The 25,453-nt window shown below is 47.0% G+C and overlaps 1 protein-coding gene across 3 annotated transcripts in view; it reads right to left on the reverse strand.

The window, feature by feature from the left end:
- Positions 1–1,934: 1,934 nt before the first annotated feature.
- The window catches only part of INSR (insulin receptor), a 180,183-nt gene continuing 156,664 nt past the window's right edge, over positions 1,935–25,453 (reverse strand). Inside the window, exons 13-21 of one of the 3 annotated variants that reach the window (XM_064280453.1) lie at positions 21,510–21,669; positions 18,565–18,667; positions 16,906–16,973; positions 15,930–16,174; positions 14,028–14,138; positions 13,779–13,938; positions 12,100–12,229; positions 11,129–11,263; positions 1,935–7,323 (exon numbers count right to left, since the gene is read on the reverse strand). In XM_064280453.1, the coding sequence (XP_064136523.1) occupies positions 6,969–7,323; positions 11,129–11,263; positions 12,100–12,229; positions 13,779–13,938; positions 14,028–14,138; positions 15,930–16,174; positions 16,906–16,973; positions 18,565–18,667; positions 21,510–21,669 (1,467 nt within the window). In that variant the 3' untranslated portion in view covers positions 1,935–6,968. The remainder of the gene's footprint in view (positions 7,324–11,128; positions 11,264–12,099; positions 12,230–13,778; positions 13,939–14,027; positions 14,139–15,929; positions 16,175–16,905; positions 16,974–18,564; positions 18,668–21,509; positions 21,670–25,453) is intronic. The other 2 variants (XM_064280451.1, XM_064280452.1) reach the window with 2 other exon arrangements.

Consider the following 25,453-nt stretch of genomic DNA (forward strand, 5'->3'; position numbering starts at 1 on the left):
GCCTCTCCAACATTTGTTATTTTCGTTTTTTTTTTTTTAAATTAGTGCCAGTAATGTCGGGATGAGATGGTATCTCATTTTAGTTTTGATTTGTATTTCTCTAAAAAAAAAAAAAAAAATTTTTTTTTTTTTAATGTCTAGTGATCTTGAGCATTTCCTCATGTGTCTGTTATGCCTGAATGTCCTCTTCGGTGAAGTGTCTGTTCATATCCTTTGTCCACTTTTTAATTGGATTTTTTTTTTAGGGGCTATTATAAATGGTATTGCTTTCCTGGTTTCCTTTTCATAGTTCTTTTTATTGGTGTGTAGGAATCCAACTGATTTTTTTGTATGTCTATCTTGTATCCTGCTACTCTGCTGACTATTAGTTCCAGTAGTTTTCTTGTGGAGCCTTTCGGGTTATCTATGTATGTATAGTATCGTATCATCTGCAAATAGGGAGAGTTTTACTTCTTCCTTACCAGCTTGGGTATACTTTCTTTTTCTTGCCTTATTGCTCTAGCTAGGACTTCTGCACAGTGTTAAATAGGAGTGGTGATAAAGAGCATCTTTGCCTTGTTCCTGTTCTCAGGGGGAATGTTTTCAGCCTCTCTCTGTTGAGAATGATGTTGGCTCTTGGTTTTGTATAGATGCCCTTTATTATGTTGAGGAATTTCCCTTCTATGCCTATTTTACTGAAAGTTTTTATCAGGAATGGGTGTTGGACATTATCAAATACCTTTCTGCATTGATTGAGATGATCATGTGATTATTTAATTTTTATGGTGGATTACATTGGCTGATTTTCTAATGTTTAACCATCCTTGACAACTGGTATTAATCCCACTTAGTTGTGGTGAATTATTTTTTTGATACGATGCTGAGTTCTACTGGCTAGATATTTGTTGAGAATTTTTGCATATATATTCATGAGATATTGGTCTGTAATTTTCTTTTCTTGTGGTGTCTTTGCCTAGTTTTGGAGCACTGGTGGTGCAGTGGTTAAGCATTCAGCTGCTCACAGAAAGGTCAGCAGTTCGAATCCACCAACCACTCCTTGGAAACCACATAGGGCAGGGTTTGGTACCATGGTTATGCTGGCTTCATAGAATGAATTCAGAAGCATCCCTTTCTTTTCTACGTTCTGAAATAGTTTGAGTAGTACTTGTGTGAGCTCTTCTCTGAATGTTTGGTAGAATTCTCCAGTGAAGCTATCTGGGCCAGGACTTTTCACTGGGAGGGTTGGGTATTGTTTGTTTTAACCTTTTCAATCTCTTCTTTTGGTATGGGTCTGTTCAGATTTTCTACTTCAGTTTCTGTTAGTTTAGGTAGGTAGTGTGTTTCTAGAAATTTGTCCATTTCTTCTAGGTTTTTTAATTTGCCGGAGTAGTTTTTCATAGTACTCTGTTATGATCCTTTTTATTTTGGGTGGAGCTGGGGGACAGTGCAGGATGGGATCCAGAGATTCGGGGGTCCTCACTGGTGCTACTTGGGGGTTTGGTGCTTGATAGGGTGGGGCTGGGGCAGCACAGGGTCACTGCCGGAGGTCTGTGCAGATGTCACTAGAGGGTACAGCGCTTGGCGTGCCATTCAGGGTGGCAGGAGGGGAGAGGATGTGATGTGCAAAGCAGGTGCTCTGTCTCTTCCTGGCAGCCCCATGAAGTTGCCTTCCCATACTCCCTGTCTGGGGTCCTTGGCAGCTGTGCACATAAGCTGGCAGGGGACCTCCACTCCATACCTTTCCTCATTCTTTGTCAGTTTCTTCTTCCATTCAGGGCTCGATCTAGTTCTCTATCCCTTCATTTTATGCTTAGGGTTCCAGGATTGACGTTTCTGTCTGTTTTAGTTTTTCGCGTCTTTGCTGCAGAGGGACGGTGTGGTGCTTCTGTCTATACCGCCATGTTGGCTCTGCCTCCTAAGCCTCAAATTTTTAATAGGCTTTACAGGGGTTAGGTCATACCTATAGGTTGTATGTAAGTTGGACTTTTGTAACCTGTAACCTGTCCTACATGGGGTTACTTGGCTTTTTCAAAGTCACACAGGGAGCTGAAGAGAGGGAGCCTGTCTCCTAATGCCCTACGCTATGTATTCAGCCCACAGGACAGCTGTTCAAAATCCTCTTTTAATCCAAGGTCCCTCCCTGGCCAAAGGATATCCTCACACATGCCCATCCACCCACCCTGAGAGCAGATCCTCGATCTCAGGGTGATAATAGGAACCCACGACTTCCTGGGAGATTTCCTTTAACCTAACCCACAGCCACAATGCTACACAGGCCACAGGTCCTAGCATGAACATCACTCAAAAACAAGTATATTCTCAGATAATTTATTCAGAATTTTAATATAAACAGGTAATTAATTATCCAATATTTTACATGCAGAACGATTTCAATATTCCAAAAAGGCATTTTCTGTACATGTCACTACTTGGCTCTTGTAGGAAAACATTGAACAAACAATAATTGAGTTTTTGTGGGTTATGTGTGTTTCTGAGCTTTCTGCTTAAGTCACGGCACATTGGATCCCGCACTGCTGACCGTGGACAGGAGATGTCTGCTGATACACAGGGCCAAGACCACCCAGGCACACAAAGGAGCAAGGAGCAGCAACTTTGACGCCAAGTACGAAGACTAAACAAGCCGTGCTTGAATGTCTGTGTGGACACGCACTCATTTTGGGCCATTCCTTCCTTCTGACGTGGGGCCTGGAGTCCCAAGTCCATTACCTATCTGCTTTTTAACAAGGATTTTTATTGCCAACACCCAAATAAAAATTTAGCTGGAGCCTGGTTTGAGGCCTTCGCTGGCACGAGAAGGTGACACTGAGCTAAAAAGAAATCATTGTTTCGTACCCCTAAGGAAACGTTCACCTTCAGTCACAGCCCCTGAAAGTCCATCACATTCTTTCGGTTCAAGCGTTGATCTGTTCTTCCACTCCCAGCCTCTCCTCTGCTGTAAATTGATACTCTGAAGATCATTCGGGAAGGCCTTCTGCAGTGACACCACTCCACGTGCATTTTGTATAAAATCAGCATTCCCCATCCCCACTCCCAACAAAACCATCATTACTAGAGTCCAAGGTGTCAAGGGCTCACTAGGTGGCATCCAAAAGACATTTAACCCCAAGCTTCCACCCACTGTGAAGTAGAAAAATGATTGTCATCGAGACCACAGCACATCCAATCACTTACCGAGACAGCCAGCATGGGTTGCGCCCTGACAGTGTTCCTGCCCAGAGACCAGTGGTACAGCTGGCTACGAGCAAACATCTAATACCCGAAAAGAACCTTTCATAGCAGACTGTCACCCTGGTGGGAGACGGTGGAAGATCTGTCCATCAATTAGTGGCATAGTCTCCAACGGTCACAAGATCGGATGTGTAGACCTTTGCGTCAATCCCCACATCTTCTCTCGGTTGTGTTCAGTCTATTTCCAGAGAACCAGCAGCACTCCACCCTCCTACTAGCTTAGAACAACACACCCAGCACTGCGCCAAGAATGCAAACATTTTCAGATCTGTGCTTGTCATCACTGATCCAGGGTGAAAGTGATGTGTTTGGTATTCTTCTCCCAGAAGAAGAAACTACTACATGTCTTCCACCAAGTTAATGAAATGGGTTTTAATAGTAGTGAATCATCTTTAAAAACAAATGCAAAGCTTCAACCTAAGCATGGCTCCGTTGCTTTTCTAAACCCATCATTCCAAACCCCCAGGAGATACATCACTTTAAAGAACCAAAGTTCTATTGTTACAAAGTCAACAGTTTCTGATGCAAAAGAAGGCTTTTGACCCAACAGCTGCTTGCTCTTTTCACTGTGGCAGAAGAAACAGCTAAATGTAGTTGGTGAAATCCCACTACACAGGGGGGCCCAACATGCGTCCCTTTTCCAGGGCAGGTGGAGAAGGGCGAGTCTGCAGGGCAGTGCCCCACGTTTGAAAAGAGCAGCCCTGCCCGACCTGCACATGGGCTCTCAAAGCCACACAGGATGAAGCACTATCAGCTGGAAGTCAATGAAACCCCAACCCGGGGGCCTCACATTTTGTTGTGCTCGTGGGTTTTGGATTGGGATTTCCCATAATGCCCCCTTTCCACTCAGGAAATAAAAAGGGGCATAGACTTGGGTGTTTGTGTCTGAGGTACCCATGAGTATGATTTGTTCTGCTCCCAGTGAGCGTCCTCAGCCTAAAAGGGTAAGAAAAATCCACTGGAGACCCAGGACACTGGATGCTCACTGAAGGAGTATGGATGGGTAGGAGGAACACTGGCTCTGAACCAAAGCTGTCTGCTTCAGCAGGAGATGCAGCGCCCACTTCTCACCAAAAGAGGGTAGGCCGGGTTGGGGTACCCCACACATCAGATATGTCATGGCGGCCTGAAGCTTGGTTCATGTTGGGAAGCAGTGTTGATGGAGGACCCCTCGCCCCCTCCGCCTCCAAAAAAAAGGAAAAACAGGCAGGCAGATGGAATTCAGAAAGAATATTGACAACCAGGAGAAAAAGGATCTGTGCTCACACGCGTTACACCTTCCCCATCCCGACTCCCTCCCTCACAATTCTTCCTGGTCCCTGGTGTTCGGAATCGGCTGATCTGGGTTTCCCCTGATTCAGACGGGATCTAGGCAGAATTCTGAAGTCTCGAGATGTCCGTTATTAACTACATCCTAACAATACACTGAGGTAGACTGTGCTGAAAAACAAAAAAATCATCACCCCACATCCACCTGTTTATTTTCTTTGATAAAAATTTACATGCGCTTCATTTTTTACGAAAGTGATTTTTACAGTGATTTTATATATTAAAATAAATAATTTTTCCCCTAAATGTAAGAAAACCTTTCTGAATTAGAAAAACATGAAAATTGCTGCTAACGTAGTTTGCGGCCACTACAAATTCACTATGAAAAGAACAACACACCTAGATCTACGTGTTTTATAATTTACTGACAGACCCTCTTCTATTTACAAAACGAATTTGGCGAAAATAAATTTTGTACTCTTGCTTCTTGTATCCGATCACTGAGGCTCGCTGGCAATATTTTACATGCTGTTAATTTCTCAGATCATATAAATAAGATAGCAATGGACCATTGGGATTTGTGTCTACCTGTGTTCTTAACTGAGAAGGCTCGGAGGTTGAGGATTACGCCTCTATTCCATTCTTAGTCCCACAACTGTTACGAGAAGAAGAAGAGAAGAAAGCAGTCAAAGACTTGTGAGAAAACGCACTCAGGGATAACCTGTGGGTGACGGTTTTGAGGAACCCAAGAAAAGAGTTCACTGTGTCCTTTATTTGAGCAGCTGTAGTTCTCTTCCCAAAGAGAAGAAACTACGGATTCAAGGCCATCCGCGATTCCTCGGTGGTGTAAAGGTCCTTTGCTGGCTTCCCCTCCAGACTCCACTCTCCTTGGGATTACAATGCCATAGGCACCTGAGAGTTCTGCCCACGCCTGGCACATCTGAGGTCGCTGGGCGCAGGGCAGCTTCTAGAAGGTCAGTCCTGAGGACAGTCAGATGCTCCAAGGGTCGAGGGGGCCAACAGGTGTTTTCAGCATGTCTTGCTTTATAGTGTTTGTTTAGTGTTCTCAAAATTTCACCTGTCTAGGTTGCTCTTTGGGATTGGATGCTGTCGCGTTTGCACAGTTACTGCAGAAAACGCAGACCCAGATTGGAAGGAAGCACGTGCAGTACCCGCGGGGAACCAAAGGACCACGGAGCCACAGGTGCCAGCGAAGACAGGGCTTGGCTCTAGGTCGCCACCAGCTTAACCGAGCAGGAATCTTCCAGCAGATGGTGCTGTCACAACCAAACCACCTATAAGACACAGTTGCCCACACCCTTAACATGGCCTACAACGTCCAAAAGGGTTAGCAGCTAATGTGGCTTTATTCCCAGAAAATGGATGCCTTTAAGACCAAACAAAGAGGTCACCTGCTTTATGATGCTCCCAAGAGTCGATAACTCACGAGGTTAATGCTGGACATTTTTTAAAATTAAATATGTTACAAATATATTCTTGAAACATTTTGTCACCTCAGTTCCCTTTTTTTTTTTTTTTTGTCTTTTTCCTTTCTTTTTGTCCTGGCTTTGTTTGGTCTTGAAAAGATCCATTACTCCAAACTAAATGTTACTCCCTCGGCTCCTGGAAAACGTTTTTCACCAAAGTTAAGGGAGAGGAGTCCTGAGGCTCAAGTTAGGACACAAGAAGATTCTGTCCCGGGCACAATCTCCCGGTCAATGAGGAAGAAAGGAGGGAGGGAAATGGGCTCACACACTCGGGAAGAGCAGAACCTTCGGGAGCCAACCCCAAAGCATCAACCCAGCGTGAGTACTCTGCACACACACACCCACACACACACAAACACACACACACCCTGTGTCTAACCGGGACACACGCACACACACACGTGCACACACGTGAACGCACACCAGACTGCAGACTCTTATCTTCTGAAAGCAGCAGCTATTGGTCAATTTGAGGAACTGATTTTGTGAAAATTAAAAAAAAAATTTCCTTCAGCCTGGAAAAAAAAAAAAAATCTTCCCGAAGCTCTAATGTTTGCAATTCTGCTGGAACAGACTTTTTCTTTTCAAACTTCTGTTCCACAGACAAGTTTTAGGTTTTATACTGTAGCTGAGACACCAGCAAGGAAAAAAAAAAAAAAAAACTTTGTAGAAACGGGTGCTTTCTTTCCATCTACTAGAAAAAAGAAAATAATAATAATAACATCCTGGCTTGAAGCCACGGTTGCCGGCAGCCCGGCAGCCAAGGAAACCCCTTCCCCTCCATGTTCACAGTTAAATCCGCTGACGATGAGTCAAATTGTCAATCCAACAAATGTGTTTTAAGTCTTAGGATGACCACAAACGTAGAGTCGTTATCTCTTGAGTTCGGGGTGACACTGTAGCAGAGTCGTGAGAATCCTGAGATTTCTGAAGGCCTTCACACCAGAGGCAGGCAGAGACAGGGACCCTTCCCAACAGGCACCGTTAGGAAGGATTCAACCTGGGCAGAGGCAGAATCCGCCCGTTCTTCTTGCCCCCGTTCATGTGGGTGTAGGGGATGTGCTCGTCGTAGTTCCGCTTTAGGCTCAGCGAGGACCCGCCGTCCCGGCCCCTGGCCTCGTCCCTCTGAGAGTGCGAGGACTGATCCAGGGGGATGTTCTCCATGTCCTCAAACTCCATCTCCAGCTCCTCACTCTCGGGAGCCTTGTTTTCCTCGCTGTGGAAGAAGGAAACTTCCGGAAAGCTAGGGTGAAGGTCGTCCTTGAGCAGGTCGACAATCTCCAGGAAGGTCGGCCGCATCTTGGGGTTGAACTGCCAGCACATTTGCATCAGGCTGGTGCTGTGGGACAGAGGGACACGTCAGTGGGCAGACACGGGGCTGGGGGCCTGCCTAGTGGCCCCCAGCCCTTCGGCTGCCGGCCACAGACAATGAGAGCTCACATCAGATGGCGGCCATGTGTTTGGGCAACAGTCAAGGCAGGAGCGACAATTCTATTGGTGCTGAAACCTGCTTTTGCAGAGCAAGCCAAATGGACTGTCCCATTCTGAAACCAGGTCAAGAAGGCTTTTCCCGAAGGTGCCACCTGTTGAACAGTTTTCATCAATCTGTAGTGACATCCCCAATTTTTTCTCTCACTTGGTTTATTTCCCGGACTCAGGGTGGAGTAAACGGTTAAGGTGCTCAGCTGCTAAACAACGGTTTGGTGGCTTCAGTCCACCCAGAGGTGCCTCGGAAGAAAGGCCTGGTGATCTGCTTCCCCCAAAATCAGCCATTGAAAACCCTATGGAGCCCAGTTCTACCCTGAAACACACGGGGTCCCTATGAGTCAGGGTCAAATTGATGGCAACCAATTAGGAGTCTGGGTGGTACGAGCGGTTAATGCATTCAGCTATAACAAAAGGTTGGCAGTTCGAGTCTACCCAGAGGCGCCTCGGAAGAAAGGCCCGGCAACCTGCTTTCCCCAAATCAGTCACTGAAGCTCATGTGGAGCATGGTCCTACTGTGACACATGGGTTGCCATGAGTCAGAGTCGACTCAACAGCAGTGGGTTTGGTTCCGGGGGCTGCTTGACAAGGCTTCCCTGTGCCAACCAGCAGTCCTTCTGGGTGGAAAGATCATTCAGGGTTGGGGTGCTTGGGACTTGTGGGGATCCCAAACTTAGAGGGCCGGATCCAGAGGCCCTTCCACAAGCCTAGCCCTCATTCCCAGGTGGGTGGGTGGGGGCTCAGGCATGGGACCAGTCCTGACCGCCAAGTGGGCCACAGGGCACCCACCTGACAGAGACATGCTGCTGTGGGGGTCTTCTCTACAATGCATGCTATGCTTTTTGTTTTTCCCTCGTGCCCCGTGGCACAAAAGGCCCCAGCTGTGCATCCTCACAGGCCACCTGGGACTTCAGGTCTGTGATTTTACTCTGCCAAGAACACTCAGGATGAGGGCAGAGAGGGTGTGCTTTCAACGTTACCTCTTCCTTTTCCCATTCTAACTCCTTCTAGGGCAAGGGTTGGCAAACTCCTGCCTGTGGGTCAGATCTGGCCCCTGACGGTTTTTGTAAAGTTTTCTTGGTGCACAGTCATGCTCATTTGTTTCCAGATGGTCTATGGCTGCTTTGGTGCTGGAACGGCAGAACTGAGTAGTTACAACAGAGGCCGTGTGGTCCACAAGGCTGAAAATATTTATAACAGACCCTTTCCAGAAAGTTGCTGACCCCTACCATGTTGTTAGGTGCTGTCAAGCCGATTCCAACTCCCAGCCAAACTACAGGGCAGAGGAGAACTGCCCCGTAGGGTTTCCTAATCTGTAATCTTTACTAGAGCAGATCGCCGGGTCTTTTCTCCCAAGGAGCTGCTGGGGGGGTTCGAACTGCAGACCCTTTGATTAGCAGCTGAGAGCTTAACCGTTGCACCACCAGGGTTCCTTACCTCTACCCTAGGGTCTGCTTAATCTCTCTGGACCTGGAACTAAGGCTGACAATGAATTGTTGTGACTATGAAAGGATATCAGGAGCCAATGTTTAGAAATGTTTACCTGGAGTTTCTAAATAACCCTGCCTTGTACTCTTTCAGGGTTTTTTAAGCTGATGTCTCATTTTTGGGGGGATGAAGCATTAAAATGGGTCCCCTCTGTGGATTTTCAGGTGGGCAACAGCAATAGTTTTTCTTAGTAAATACTAATAGAGAACTTTACAGATAATCATAGAAACTTAGAAAGGATTCAAAAATACAGAGAAAATACAACTCACACACAAAGTCTTTGATATATATATATATATAAAACCAAACCCACTGCAGCTGAGTCGATTCTGAAGAAACCTGTTGCCATCAAGCCAATACTGACTCACAGAGACTCTATAGGACAGAGTAGAACTACTCCACAGGGTTTCCAAGGAGGGGCTGGTAGATTTGAGCTACTGACCTTTAGGTTAGCAGCCATAGCACACCATAGCTATTAACCCTGTGCCACCAGGGCTCTCTATATATGCATGTATATATGTATATATACATACACACACACACACACACACACACATATATATATATATATATGGAAACCCTGGTGGCATAATGGTTAAGTGCTATGGCTGCTAACCAAAAGTTTGGCAGTTCGAATCCACCAGGCGCTCCTTGGAAACTCTATGGGGCAGTTCTACTCTGTCCCATAGGGTTGGTATGAGTCAGAATTGACTCCACGGCAATGGATTTGGTTTTCTGCTTTATGTATGAGTCAGAATCGATTTGACGGGAGTGAGTTTGTTTTTTGGGGATATATATTACATATATATTAAATATATATATATACACACACACATATATACTGAATATGCTTATGTTAAAATATTAAATGAGAAAAGTGTGTATGTATTATATTTCCAAATGTGTCCAGATAGAAAGGACCAGAATGTCCTTTAGGGTTTCCAGAAGGTCCTTTCTATCTGGACACATTTGAAAACATATACACACTTTTTTCACTTAATATTTTAACATAAGCATATCCATCAAGTTATAAAATATTTTCATAAGCATCATTTAACATCTCAATTGCGACATCGTATTAATTTACTGATTTACTTAGCAATTCTTATATTGTTGGATATTTGGGTCATTTCAATTTTCTTTTTTTTTTTAACTTTAAATAACATAGGTGTGAATAGCGATCACAAAGGAGGATAAGAATGGTTATCTAGCCAGAGCTTGGCTAGCACTATATAGCACTAAATAGTATTTTAATTTTTTTTTCTTTCTTTTTGCTAATTTTGCTAATTTAGAATGATAGGCCTTCTTGTACTTTACTTCTATTTATTGGATTATTAGTGAGGCTGGTCAATTCTCTCAGTGTTTAACTGTGTGTGCGTGTTGCCCATTTGGTCCTTTAGCAAAGATTTAAAACAAAGTACAATTTTGGAACACATATGCGTATGCTTTACAAAATTTCCAGGGTATAAGGAGCAGACGGTTAAACATAAGCTTCTCTCCCACCCCTGTTCCCCAGCTCTCTTTGCCTGAAGCCACCACTGTCACGGGTTTCTTATATAACCTTCCAAAGATGTGACGGGCAAATGCAAGCATTCCTGCAAAGACAGAATATGCAGACACATACATTTCAAGACATGACATGAAAATACAAGCATGCATGTAAAGATACCTTTGCCAGCGAGTCAATTCTGACTCATAGTGACCCTATAGGACAGAGTAGAGCTGCCCCATAGGGTTTCCAAGGAGCAGCTGAGGGATTCGAACTACCCACCTTTGGTTAGCAGCCAAGCTCTTAACCACCGCACCACCACAGCTCCACACGTAAAGATAAGATATGCAAATACATACATGCATGAAGAGAGAGGGTGTGGAAATTCACATACATGTAAAGACACGATATGCAAATACAAGCATGGGTAAAGATATGAAACAAAAATATAGGCATATGTGAAAGACAGGCTATACGAATACAGGCATGCAGGTGAAGATATGATATAAAATACCACATGCATGTAAAGACAGGCTATGCAAACACAGGCATGCACATAAAGGCAGGATGTGTAAACAGAAGCAGGCATGTAAAGATGGGCTACAGAAATACAGGCATTTGTGTACAAAGCAATGCCTCTTCCATGAAAACCCCGGACACTTCACACCCTCTCTATACTTACACTCTCTCTGGACAGTTGTCAGGTTGATCCAGATACCCCCCATCCATGACAAATTTCAACACCTGCTCGTTAGACAGGCCTTGGTAAGGCTGCTCCGCCAAGCTGGTGATTTCCCAAAGGACCACACCAAAGGACCTGTGAATGACAGGTGACAGTAGTGACACAGAAGTCATCCAAATGCACCCATACAATGTACCTACACGCACATGCACACACGTGTACACACACACATACCTGTTATCGTCAAGTCGATTCTGACTCACAGAGATATACATACATACACAGGCATTTATACACATATCTCTGTTTCACACATATCCGTTTATGCACACATACGTACCCATATTCACACTCAAGCACACGCACACTCATGCACACAAGCACCCGCGCACATATGCACACATATACCCATGCACCTACGCACACCCATACACATGTACACGCACACACATATATATACCTATCCACTTATATGCATATACACACCCATTCACACTCACTGAGACACATGCATGCCCACATACACACGCACCCACATATACACATATATACAAAACCCACTCACACACATACTACACACACATTCACATTCACACTCAAACACACGCACACCCATACATGTACACCCAGGCGCACACATGTCCGCTCACACACACACACATATTTACATTCACACACATACTCACACCCCTTCTTGGCTTACTAAGAACCCGGGTTGGCTGACTGGTCACACAATGCATGCAGCAGTGTACAAAGGCCTGTAAGATAAGCCTCACTTGGAAACTAAGGTCTGCTGGGCCAGGGTCCTCAGTTAGGACTTGGCCCTCGTTTTCTTGATGGAGAAATGGAGGTGTGGCAGGGAAGAGGCCGTGAGGAAGGCAAGCTTTGATCACCCCCTCTTGTAGGGCACGGTAGTGGGGCACCCGGAATTCAAACCCAGCATTCCGTCTGCCAGTCCACGCACAACTCACCACATGTCAGAAGACGTGGTAAAGACACCATCCTTGAGCGATTCCGGGGCCATCCACCGCACAGGGAGCAGGCCCTTCCCCCCTTTCCGGTAGTAATCCGTTTCATAGATGTCTCTGGTCATTCCAAAGTCTGACAACACACAGTTCACACACTCTTAATGTTCAGCCTGTTGCCCAGGAGTCCGCCATCTCGCTGCCCCACCCCTTATGGAGCCCTTAGGTGGGTCCACCCGTTCCCAGTGTGTTCCGCATGTACGGAGGGCAAATTCCAGTCAGAATGGACTCTGAGGGTATTTGTGGGGATGCGGAGAGAGCATGGGCCACCACTGAAGGGGGAGAAGAAGAACCACCAAGTGAAAAAGAGCAAAGCCCTGGCCTGCAGCTCAGAATCCCACTCTCAGCAACACTTCCTTCCTGCCATGATCTCACAGGCATCCCAAACTGAATTTTGACTTTCTTCGGCAAATCTACTGCTCCCAGTGGGTAGGACCCACCAAGCACCAGCTGCCCAGCTAGAAACCCTCCTTTGACCATGCCTGTCCCTTATCCTACCCCCCATCCAAGGCAACAGTGAGTCCTGTCCACTTTCCCTCTGCATCTCTCTCTAATCTGTCCACTCCTCTCCATCACCCTGGCCCCACCCAGGCTCCTCCACCATCTCTCACCTGCAGGGCTCTCACCCCACCATGGCCCTCTGACAGTGCATCATCCAAGACAAGCTACCATAAATAGGATCGTGTCACTTCCTGCTTCCCATTGGCTATGTAGGAGAATGCTTTTGGGATCATAAATAAGATCACATTAATTCCTGATTCCCGTTGGCTAAGTAGGATAACATCTAAATGACTTTACATAACTTGCAAGATCCTTCTGGGTCCAGTTCCTGTCTCTCCTTAACCTCACATCTCATGCTGCTCTGGTCCCCTCTACATTCATCTTATTCAAATCACATCAGCCTTCTTTCTGGCCTCCCGGTCTTTGCATGTGCTGTGCCCACCACCGGGCATACAATCACCCAGGCCAGCCTCTTCTCATCCTGCATGCCTTGACTAAAATGTAACCTCCATATAGAGGGGTTTCCTGAGCCACCACTACCCCTGGCTTTTCTTCATCACAGAACTCTTGATTTCCTTCAGAGCTGTTTCCCTAGCCTTAAGGATCTTGTCAATAGAATTGCTAACTATTTTACTGTTCACCTAGAACAGCACGATCCAACGGAGCTTTTCATGATGAGGGACGTGGTCTTTAGCTGCACTGTCTAATATGGTAGACACCAACCACATGTAGCTCTTAGAGGTCTTGCAATGTGGCCAGTGTGGCTAAGTAACTGATTTTAATTGATTTTGATGGCCGCATGTGGCCAATGGCTACTGTTTTGGACAGCGTAGATAGACTGCAATCTGTATGAGGGCAGGAACATGGTAACTTACCCACTGTTAGATATTTAACACCAACTATAATGTCTCACACATAGAAGACATGCAATAAATATTTTTTGGGGAAGTGAATGAGTGAGTTAATGAATGAATGCCATTAAATTACAGTTTGAAGACTGAACCCTGGTCCATCATCCTGCCCTTTTTTGTTTTTGGAAAAATTTAGTGACTCAACAACAGAAAAGTCCTTCTGAAATCCAACTTGGGCTTGCTCACACATTTCCAAGCAGAAAGCCAACAAACCTCCAATTTTGACGGTGAAATCGTGGGCCACCATGCAGTTGCGAGCTGCGAGGTCCCGGTGCACAAACTTCTTGGCATTCAGGTATGCCATCCCATCTGCAATCTCAGCTGCCATCTGAATCATCTCTTGCAGGGTGGGGGGAGGGCGGCCGGGATTGTTCTAAAGTTGAAACATGGGGTCATGTTCAGTGACACACATGCCCTGGGCCAGGAGCAGGTGCTCTGCTGGGTACCTTGGAGGCAGCTCACCTCAGCCTCTGGCCGCAGCGAACGGAGGTAGCTCTTCAGGTCCCCGTGAGCCATCAACTCCATCACCACCAGCGTCGGCTGACCTTTGGACACCACCCCCAGGAGGCGGACCTGCGGCATAAGCATGGGGTTCTTGTCATTCTTTTTCTTTTTTGTCCTCTTCTGTGAATTGCCTATTCATATTCCTTGCTTGTCTTTTCATTGGATAGGTTTCCCTTTTTCTATCCATTAAGGTTTTATTTATATGTGTTTTATTATAATAATACTTTTATTGTAATAACTTTATAATATACAGTATCATTTTACTACAATGTTTGATGACATGTGTAATAACATTATAAAAATCTGTGTGTGTGTGCGCACATGTGTGTTGCTGTGTGCCGTCAATTCTGACTCATAGAGACCCTACATGACAGAGTAGAACTGCCCTACAGGGTTTCTTAGGCTGTAATCTTTACGTGAGCAGATTGCCAGGTCTTTTCTCCCATGGAGCTGCTGGTGGGTTTGAACCGATAACTTTTCAGTTAGCAGCTGAGCGCTTAACCATTACACCACCAGGGCTCTCTCACTATATATATATATATATATATATATACACACACACACACACACACACCCTTCCCTCACTTATCAACATGGTTAGGTTCCAAAAACCAGGTCATTATGTGAAATCAGTGTTATGTGAAAATGGAGGATGACCACATCATCACATAACTGCCAAATTACATCATCACATAACTGCCAAATTACATCATCACATAACTGCCAAATTACATCACTACATAACTGCCAAATTATGTAACTGCCAAGCCACTGAGAATCATGGCCCAGCCAAGTCGACACATAACCTTAATTATCACGGCCAGCATTACTCTTGCCTCACACCTCGGCATTCGTTACTGCCAGATATACGTTGTTAGTGCACAAAATAGTTGGATGTAGATTTTTTACTACAGTCATAAATATGAAATGTCAGATAACAAGACAGTCAATAAGTGAGAAGGCGTATATATAGTAGAACTGCCCCATACGGTTTCCAAGAAGCAGCCAGTAGATTCAAACTGCTGACCTTTTGGTTAGCAGCCGAGCTCTTAACCACTGCACCACCAGGGCTTCATATATAGACATAGATACAGACATATATTTATATATGTATACACACACACACACATAAACCCATTGCCGTGGAGTCGATTCCGATATTATACACATATATATATACACATATATATTATAAAAAACCAAAACCCAGTGCCGTCGAGTCGATTCCGACTCATAGCGACCCTAGAGGACAGAGCAGAACTGCCCCACAGAGTTTCCAAGGAGTGCCTGGCAGATTTGAACTGCTAACCTTTTGGTTAGCAGCCGTAGCACTTAACCACTACGCCACCAGGGTTTCCAATATATATTATACACATACGTATACACACACACACGCACACACACACACACACACATATAAATGTTGTCTGGTTTGGGAGACCTAGTTCACTTCCCGGCCAATGAGCCTCATCTGCAACCACCACCCATCTGTCAGTGGAGGCTTGCATGTTGCTATGATGCTGAACAGATTTCGGCAGAGCTTCTAGACTAAGACAGACTAGGAGGAAAACCCTGGCGATCAACTTCCAAAAATCAGCCAGTGAAAACCCTATGGATCACAACAGTCTGGCTTGCCACGAGTCGGGGCCAACTGAACGGCATCAAAGAACAACGATAGAGTTTGCTTTCTGGTGAAATGGGAGGGGCTGGGATTGGAGAATGGCCTGTGACCTTTAGGATGCTTGGAGGGGGCCAGGGTGGGGCAGGGGTCCACACCCAGCATACCCAGAGGAAGTGGCTGAGGCAGGGGAGGCATGGACTGAAGCCTCTGTTGGACCTCAGGGCAAACACAGGACTCACCACGTGGTGGCAGGTGAAACCCTTCATGACAGAGGCCTCATTGAGGAACTCGATCCGCTCTCGCAGGCTGGCTGACTCGTTGACTGTCTTCACTGCCACGTGGGTCTCCGCCTCGCCCTTGACAATGTCCCTGGCATTGCCCTCGTACACCATGCCGAAGGAGCCCTGGCCCAGCTCACGCAGGAGGGTGATCTTCTCGCGGGGTACCTCCCACTCGTCAGGCACGTAGACAGAGCAGGGAAACACTACTCCTCACTCATCTAGAAAGCGTCCTTGGCGGGTCCCTGGGGCTACCCTCCTCGCCCACTGCCGTGCCCTGGCCAGCCTGACCCGAATCGGAGTCCCTGCAAATGCTCCTGAAAGTGACTTCTAAGATTCAGGACCTGCCCTCGAGGAGAGGACGGAAGAGGCTCAGGAAGGAGCCCCAACTTATCCAGGGTCCGAGCCAAGAAGGGCTGAGCTGATCCTGTACCCCCATTTTTTCTGTCTGATTTCAGAACCCTTGCTACAGATGGTGCAGCTTCCCGTAGGAGGCTGTGGTTTCTGCAAAGTGCCCAGGGGGTGGGTGAGAAGTTGTAGTAGGTTGAAACAAAGGCTACAGTATTTGGCAGCTCCGCCCATCAGGGGGAATCTATTCCCCTAGCCCTTGTATCTGGGCATGGCCATGTGATCTGCTTTGGCCCATGGGCATTAGTGAGATGGACCCAAGAGAGGCCTAAAATGGGCCTTTGCCCTGGGACTTGGCCTGTCTTGCTATTGGGAACCACCAGAGCAACAAGCGAAGATGCCCCAGCTAGCCTGCTAAAGGCTGACCACATGGTCCCAGCTGAGGCCACCCAGCCCACCAGCCACCTGGCATGTGAGTGAGGCTGTCCTGGACAACCCAGCCCTGGCTTATAAGCCAGCCAACTGCAGCCACGTGACACTCACTGGATGGTAATGGCACCGGGACAGCAGGGGAGGGTACGGTACTCACCATCGCTGGCACTGAGGTACTCAGGGTTTGAAGAAGCATACAGCGGTCCCAATGGACCGTCTGGCTGCCTGGGTGAGAAAAATGAAAGCACATGGACTTAAGAGTCCCAGGAACTCTGGGGGAGTTTACAACCCCCTCCCAAAGCAAAAACCGAAAACACAAAATGGTTGTCACAGAGTTAATTCTGACTCATCCCGACCCCATGTGTGCAGAGTAGAACTGTGCTCCATAGCGTTTTCAAGACTGTGATCCTTTGAAAGCAGATTGCCAGGCCTTTCTTCTGAGGCACCTCTGGGTGCACTTAGTAGTTGAGTGCTTAACTGCTTGCTCAACCCAGGAACTCCACCCCAGAGCAAACAGAAACAGTTATCAGCAGCCTGGATACAGCCTGGGGCAGGGACTTATGTTTTGAGTGGAAACTCATCAAACAGCTACTTTGGTGCATCAACATAGGACTGTTCACCACGGGGGGCTTTTATTGCAATTTATGCTTCTCTGCGCAACTGTCTCGGAGTCCCTGGATAGTGCAAACTTTTAGCATGCTCAGCTGTTAAATAAAAAAGTTGGAGGCTCGAGTCCAACCAAGGCAACTTGGAAGAAAGGCCTGGCAATCTACCTCTGAAAAATCAGCCATTGAAAACCCTATGAAGCCCAGCTCTACGCCGACACATGAGTTGCAATCGACTCCACAGCAATTAGAGGTTTTAAGTAAGACAATGAGGAATTGATGAGTTCTTAATATTTATTAAACCAAAAAAACCAAACCCATAGCCATGGAGTCGATTCTGACTCATAGCGACCCTAACAGGGCACAGCAGAATTGCCCTACAGGGTTTCGAAGGAGTGGCTGGTGGATTTGAACTGCCAGCATTTGGGTTAGCAGTCAAGCTCTTAACCACTGCGCCACCAGGGCTCCCAGAATATATTTATTGTGAAAAGATATGATTTGAATTGGGCAGCGTCAAAGTATTCACAAAGGTGAAGACCTGTTGCCGTCCAGTCAATTCCGACTCATAGCGACCGTACAGGACAGAACAGAACTGCCCCACAGGGTTTCCAAGGAGCGGCGGGTAGATTCAAACTGCCAGCCTTTTGGTTAGTAGCCAAGCTCTTAACCGCTGCACCACCAGTGAAAGGCAAGCTTACGTTACTTAATTTTTAACAATGGTCATATTTAACAACTGGCTGGCGAATTTCCTGAAAATTTAACAGTTGTTTCTTGTGAGCTGCTGCCAGCTGGCTCCACCACTCTGCTGGGTGAACAGCTTTTAGATGTTGCTCTTTTTTTTTTTTCCAGTTGCTGTCAAGTCGAGTCCAACTCCTGGTGAACCCATCTATGTCAGAGTAGAACTGTGCCCCATAAGGTTTTCAGTGGCTCATTTTTCAGAAGCAGATTGCCAGGCCTTTCTTCTGAGGCACCTCTAGGTGAACTTGAACCTCCAACCTTTTGGTTGGCAGCCAAGTCGGTGTTAACCATTTGCACCACCCAGGTACCCTTGTCTATACCTGTTGTTTGGCACCGCTGAGTGGATTCTGGCTCATACGGAGCCCACGTAATGGAGCAGAACTGCCCCAGAGGCTTTCCTGGGCTGTAATCTTCAGGGAAACAGGTCTTTCTCCCACCTGTGCGTGTGTTTTCCCCAGAGTCACTGCACTCACCTCTTTCTCAGGAATAGATAAATACTCCCAATCACAACACTGACGAGAAAGACAAAGATGAGTGGGCCAATGATGATTTTTGCAATATTTGATGGGACGTCCACTGAAACAGAGTAAGAAAATAAAGGTGGAATCGCCAGCATCAAAGTCTCTTGACGCCTGTACTGGTGGGTTATCCTCGTCCCTTCTCTCTCCTCTTGTCCCTGGGCCTCTCTCTGCTGTCTCCCAGACCCTTATTTTCCGGCAACCCTGAAACGGCTCACTGGGGCTGGTTGGCAGGCTGGGAGGTCTGTATTCCAGAGAGCACGCCCCTGCCAGACCACAGCCCATCACCAGCCTGCTTCCCACCTCCTCTCAGGGCCCGTGGTACAGGCAGGTGGCCTGGACAGTCACACAGGACCCCTTGCTTAGCTCAGCACTCCACTGCTGCCACCTGGAAATTCTTCATACTTTTTGAACAAGGATCCCCATGATTTCCACTGCACTATCTCGAGCTGGTCGAGATCCCACCTCACCCCTGTCAGGGGAACAATTCCCCAGTCAGTGTCTTGTGGGTGCCAGAAGGTCCTGCCCATCCTCACTGGGCAACTGGCCCATTAACAGCTTTGTTCCAGACACAAAAAGCCACAGATCACATGATTCCATGTACACGAAATGTCCAGAGTAAAAGACAGAAAGCACTTCGCTAGTTGCCAGGGGCTGGGGCAAAGGGGGAATGGGGAGTGACCACTTAACGGGAAACCAAAACCAGATCCGCTGCGAGTTGATTCCCACTCTTGGCGACCCCACGTATTTACAGAGTAGAACCAAGCTCTGTTGGGTTTTCTTGGCTGGAATCTTTGTGGAAGCAGATCACCAGGCCTTTCTTCCAAGGCACCTCTGGGTGGACTCAAACTGCCAACCTTCTTTAGTTAGCAGCCAAGTGCTTGGACTGTCTGCACCACCCAGGGACTCCAGTTTGATTGTCAGGTGGGGAAGTGTTTTGGAACTAGGCAGAGGTAGTGGCTGCACAACGTGGGGAAGGTACTAAATGCCCCTGAACCGCTCACTGTAAAACGGCTGATTTTATGTTCTGTGAATTTCACTTCCATTAAAAAAATATTTTGCAAAACCACAGCTTTGTGGGCGTCCTGGTTGCCAGGATGAGCACCAGGCTAAGCAGAGAAAAGTGCATTTCCCATAGAACGCCTCTTAAAGCTGCTGAATAATGTTAAGCAGCTTCTTCATTTTTTAAAACTTCCATGCGTGGCTGAATTGTCTGTAAATATAGACATGCCCATGTACTCAGACTCTTGAAAGCCCAGGAAGAGTTGAGGAGAGAACTCGGCCCTTTCAGGTCTTTAAAATAACACTTTACTGAACAGGCACTGTTCCAAGAGCTTTACACAACGACCTTATTTAATTGTCACAGAAGCCAAGGACGAAGCCCCTGGGGGTTGTAATCGCTTACGCACTCGACTACTAACGGAGAGGCTGGTGGTTTGAACTCACCCAGAGGCACCCAGGAAGAAAGTCTTGGTGACCTGCTTCTGAAAGGAAACAGCCTTGAAAACCCTACGGAGCTGTTCTACTCTGCACACCCGGGGTCGCCATGAGTTGGAATCCACTCGAGGGCAACTGGTTTGGTTTTTTGGTTTAAAACAAGGAGGTAGGTGCTCTGAGGAATCTCGATTTACAGATTGGGAAACAAAAGCTCATAGAGGAGAGAGGTCTTGCCCGAGGTCACAGAGATGCTCAAGGGCAGAACAGGGATTTGAACTGGGGCTGGCTGAGCGAGCACTAACTACTGCACAACACTGCCCTCCACAGAGGGCATGGTTCTGAGGAACCCTCCCCTCCTCCTCCTTCTGAAGTGACAGCAAATGGCCTCACTCTGTCCTGGGGAGCTCCCGGCACACAGAATGTCTCTGTCAGCAGTGGGCGATTGAATGGCACAAGAGAAATGGAAACCGTCCAGTCACGTGCTCCGTTTGTGGGCCCCTTTCTTGTCTCTACTTCCTTCCTCAGGGGTAGGGTGAATTCAGAGGCTTGTACCAAGTGGTCTCTATAGTTTGGGGCATGGAGGGCAAAATCTGAGCCTTGCTGTCCCTTTTCTGTGCTTCTCAGACTCTACAGTCCTGCCCACTCCTCAGATTCCAGCTGCCATCAGAGCCAGAGCTGGGATTAGGGTGAGGCAGGTGGGGCATCCAGGGTGCAAAACTGGAGGAGACGCTTCTGCTCCAGGTCCTGCAAGAGCAGGGGTGGCCCCTCCCCAAGGGGTGAGCGACTCCTTCCATTATGCACCCTGGGTGCCTCGCTCGTCTGGCCCCAGTCCTGACTCTGATCAGAACCACCCCTGCAAGCCCCATTTCCCACTGTCTGCTCTCCCACAGTTCCCAGCACAGGAAAGTCCCACCTCACCCCTCACACCCCAGCTCCTGCTTCTCCCGGTCTGCAATCTTCACCCCTGCCAAGTCATTTGTGTGTTTGCTCATTCAAGTGTCTGGGTTGCTACGGTAAGCCCAAGCTGACCTTCTCCCTCCTTGGCTCCACTCCTTCATTCAATCTCCAGGTCTCTGCTGAGATGTCACTGCCTCCAGAAAGTCCTCCCTCACTACCTCAGCCTTCCCCACTTCTCCCAGCCTCACTGGCCCCACCGCATCTGGCTCACTCGCCCGTCCATCATCAACACTTGCTGACTGCACGCTGGGAGCACTTCCTGCTTGGGAAGCTCCACTCCATCCAAGGCTTGCGGGGTGGGCATCTTGGTGGGGAGGGCTCATCTCATAATAAAGATGGACATAATAGTAACAGGAGTTAAGGTGTTGATTCAGAGTTGCCCAGTGCCAGCTCTGAAAACCTCTTGAAACCATTCCAGTGTTCAGCACTTGCAGTCTCCAAGCTACCCCGACCCATTCCGGGGCCAAACACAGACCCCACCGACCCAAGTTGCCATGGAGACTTACAGTAGTCTGTTACGTAGAAATGGGTGGCTTCGGTCCAGGAGCCATTGCCCGCCAGGGAGGTGGCCCGCACGCGCACGCTGTAGTTGCCTGGGGGCAGCCCTCGCAGCCGGCAGCCCCGCTCCAGGGCAAAATGCCTACGGGAGACGCAAAGGTGCAGCTCCTGGAAGACAAGGTAAGGAGGGCATGAGGAAGCTGGCTGTGCTGTGTCCTTTGGGGAAGGTCCCTTCCAGGCGGGGCCTTCACAGGCTGGACCCCACTCGGGGATGACAACGTGGAGTAAGAGAACCATAGCTCTGTGGATAAGGAAACAGACCCAGGGGTTACGTTAGTGGTAAGAGCCAAACTTCCTGAGCCGGGAACCAAGCTTTTGGCCTAGATCAGTTCATTCAATTCTTACAGCAACCCTGTGGTTTAGATACTCTTCTTCTCATGTTGTCGTTGTTGCTGTCAGCTGCCCCTGAGTCAGCCCCGACTCATTGTGACCCCACGCACAACGCAGTGAAATGCTGCCCGGTCCTGCGCCACCCCTACGATTGGTTGCATATCAGACCATTGTGATCTACACGGTTTTCACTGTCTGATTTTCAGAAGCTGATCACCAGCCCTTTCTTTCTAGTCCGCCTTAGTCTGGAAGCTGCGCTGGAACCTGTTCAGCACCAGAGCAACACGCAAGCCTCTACTGACAAACAGATGGTATCTGTGCATGAGGTGCTTTGGTCAGGCATTGACCCAGGTCGTCAGCATGGAAGGCGAGAATTCTACCACTGAACCACCACGGCCCTCTATTCTTACAATAACAAAATAACAAAAACAAAAACCCGTTGCCATTAAGTTGCAGCTGCACTCCATAGTGTTTTCAATGGCTGTGATCTTTCAAAAGTAGATAGGCAGGCCTTTCTTCCGAGGTGCCTCTGGGTGTTCAGATCGGCAGCCTTTCGGTTAGCAGCCAAGTGCTTAACCATTTGCTCCATCCAGACACTCCTATCCTCACATTGGAGACGACAAAACCACAGCTTAGGGCAGAGGCTGGCAAACTATTTCTGGCTCTTTCTGTAAAGAGCCAGAGACAATTTCAGCTAATTGGGCCAGACAGTCGCCGTCAAAACTACTCTGCCACTGTAGCGTGAAAGCAGCCATATAAGATGCAATATCTATAAACAAATGGTGGTGCTGCGTGCCAATAAAACTTTGCAGACACTGAAATTTGAATTTCATATAATTTTCACATGTCATGAAATGCTATTCTCCTTTTGATTTTTTTTTTTTCAACCATTTTAAAATGTAAAAATGATTCTCAGCTCACAGGCTGTACAAAAACAGGTGGTAGGCCAGATTCGGCCTGAGAGCCATGGTTTGCTGACCCCTGATTTAGGAGATTAAACGATTTGTCTGAAATCTCCTGGCTGGTAAGTGGTAGAGTCAGCCCTGGCACCTAGAATCGCCTGGCTACAAATTCCTCCTTGAAGCCACGGTGGGATATTATCATCCGGACTCCAGCAAGTTAGAGACAGGGGGAAAAGAAGGGACCCACGTGGTCTCTGCATTAGCACCAAACGGTTCGATGGGCTTGATGCCTAAGGACAAATAAAAAGCTGCTTCCTTCCCACAGGGGTCCCTGTGTGGCACAGTTAAGTGCTTGACTACTGACTGAGATGTTCGTGGTTCAAACCTACCCAGAGGTGGTTTGAACTCACCCAGAGGCACCCAGGAAGAAAGTCTTGGTGATCTACTTGAAAAATCAGCCATTGAAAGCCCTACGGAACAAACCACGGCCTCATCTACCCCGAGACCAGAAGAACTAGATGGTGCCCGGCTATTACGTTTGACCATTCTGATTAGGGCCACAATAGATTGATCCCTGGTAAAATGGGAGAAAAACATGGAACAGAACTGAAATTCTTAAAAAGTTCTGAATTAATGGACTGGTTGAGACTAGAGGACTCCCTGAAACTATCACCCTGAGATACTCCTTAAACCTTGAACCGAAACTATTCCCTGAGGTCACCTTTTAGCTAAATAACAGATTGGCTCATAAAATAAAGAACAGTACCCATGAGTACTGTGTATGAGACCAAATGGTCAATAATTACTCTAAAGCAAAGATGGACAGATAAGGGGACAGGGAAACCAGATTACTGGAAATGAAACATCTAGAAAGGAATTAATGAAAATGTTGACACATTGTGAAAACTGTAACCAATGTCACTGATCAATTTGTGTAAACCCAGAAAAACCAAACCCATTGCTGTCGAGTTGATTCCGACTCATAGCGACCCTAGAGGACAGAGTAGAACTGCCCCATAGAGTGTCCAAGGAGCGCCCGGTAGATTCAAACTGCTGACCTTTTGGTTAGCAGCCATAGCACTTAACCACTATGCCACCAGAGTTTTAACAATTTGTGTAGTAATTGTTAAATGGGAACCAAATTCGCTGTGTAAACTTTCACTGAAAACACAATAAAATATCATTTAAAAGAAAAACAAACAAAAACCCTATGGAGCACAGTTCTACTCTGACACACATGAGGCCACCCGGAGTTGGAATCAACTTGACAGCAATTGGTGTGGTTTGGGTTTTTCTTCCCAAGGTGCTGCCTTTTGATTTTTTTTTTTTTTAAATCATCATTATGGTCTACCTATGCATCACTGTTCATTGCAGCTAGTCACAACAGCCAAAAGGTGGAAACAACCCAAGCGTCTATCAACAGATGAATGGATAAACAAAACGTGGTAGTATGCATACAAAGGAATATCAGTCATAAACAGGAATGAAGTCCTGATACATGCCACAACATGAACGAATCTTTAAAACATTATGCTGGGTAAGAGGCAGAAAGGGCCACATAAATCAGAGAATACATCAGACTGAGATCAGAAGAACTAAATGGTGCCCGGCTACAACCGATGACTGCCCCGACAGGGGGCACAACAGAGAACCCCTGAGGGAGCAGGAGAGCAGTGGGATGCATACCCCAAGTTCTCCTAAAAAGACCAGACTTAATGGTCTAAGATTAGAAGGGATCCTGGTGGTCATGGTCCCCAGACCTCCTGTTAGCCCAAGACACGAACTATACCCAAAGCCAACTCTTCACAGAGTGATTGGACTGGACTACGGGATAGATAATGATAGTGGTGAAGAATGAGCTTCTTGGATGAAGTAGACACACGAGACTATGTTGGCATCTCCTAACTGAAGGAGAGATGAGAGGGCAGAGGGGGTCAGAAGCTGACTGAATGGACAAGAAAGGAGCAAGTGGAGGGAAGGAGTGTGCTGTCTCATTAGGGGGAGAGCAATCAGGAATATATAGCAAGGTATACATAAATTTTTGTATGAGAGGCCAACGATTTGTAAACTTTCACTTAAAGCACAATAAAAATAGAAATACAAAAAAATATGCTGGGTGAAATAAGACAAACGTAAAAGGACGAACAGTGTCTGATCTCACTTGTGTGAAATATCTAGAATAGGCAAATGCACAGAGACAGAAAGTTTATTAGTGGTTACCAGGGGCTGGGGAAGAGGGAAGGGGGAGCTAGAGCTTAAAGGGTACTGAGTTTCTGTTTGGGGAGATGAAAAACTTTTGGAAATAGACAATGGCGATGGTTGCACAACACAGGGACTGTAATTAATGTCATTAGATTGTACACTTAAAAAATGGTTAGCAAAGGAGAACAAAAAAACGAAGACACAAGGAAAATATCAGTTCAAAGGACTAAAGGACCACACGAGCCACAGCCTCCACCAGCCTAAGCCCAGAAGAACTAGATGGTGCCTGGCTACCACCACCTACCGCTCTGACAGGGATCACAATAGAGAGTTCCAGACAGAGTGAGAAAAAAAATGTAGAACAAAATTCAAATTCACAAAAAAAGACCAGACTTACTGGTCTGACAGAGGCTGGAAGAACCCCCAAGACGATAGCCCCCATACCCTGCTAACTCAGA

Source organism: Loxodonta africana, chromosome 3 (assembly GCF_030014295.1).
Source record: "Loxodonta africana isolate mLoxAfr1 chromosome 3, mLoxAfr1.hap2, whole genome shotgun sequence".
Lineage (NCBI taxonomy): Eukaryota > Metazoa > Chordata > Mammalia > Proboscidea > Elephantidae > Loxodonta > Loxodonta africana.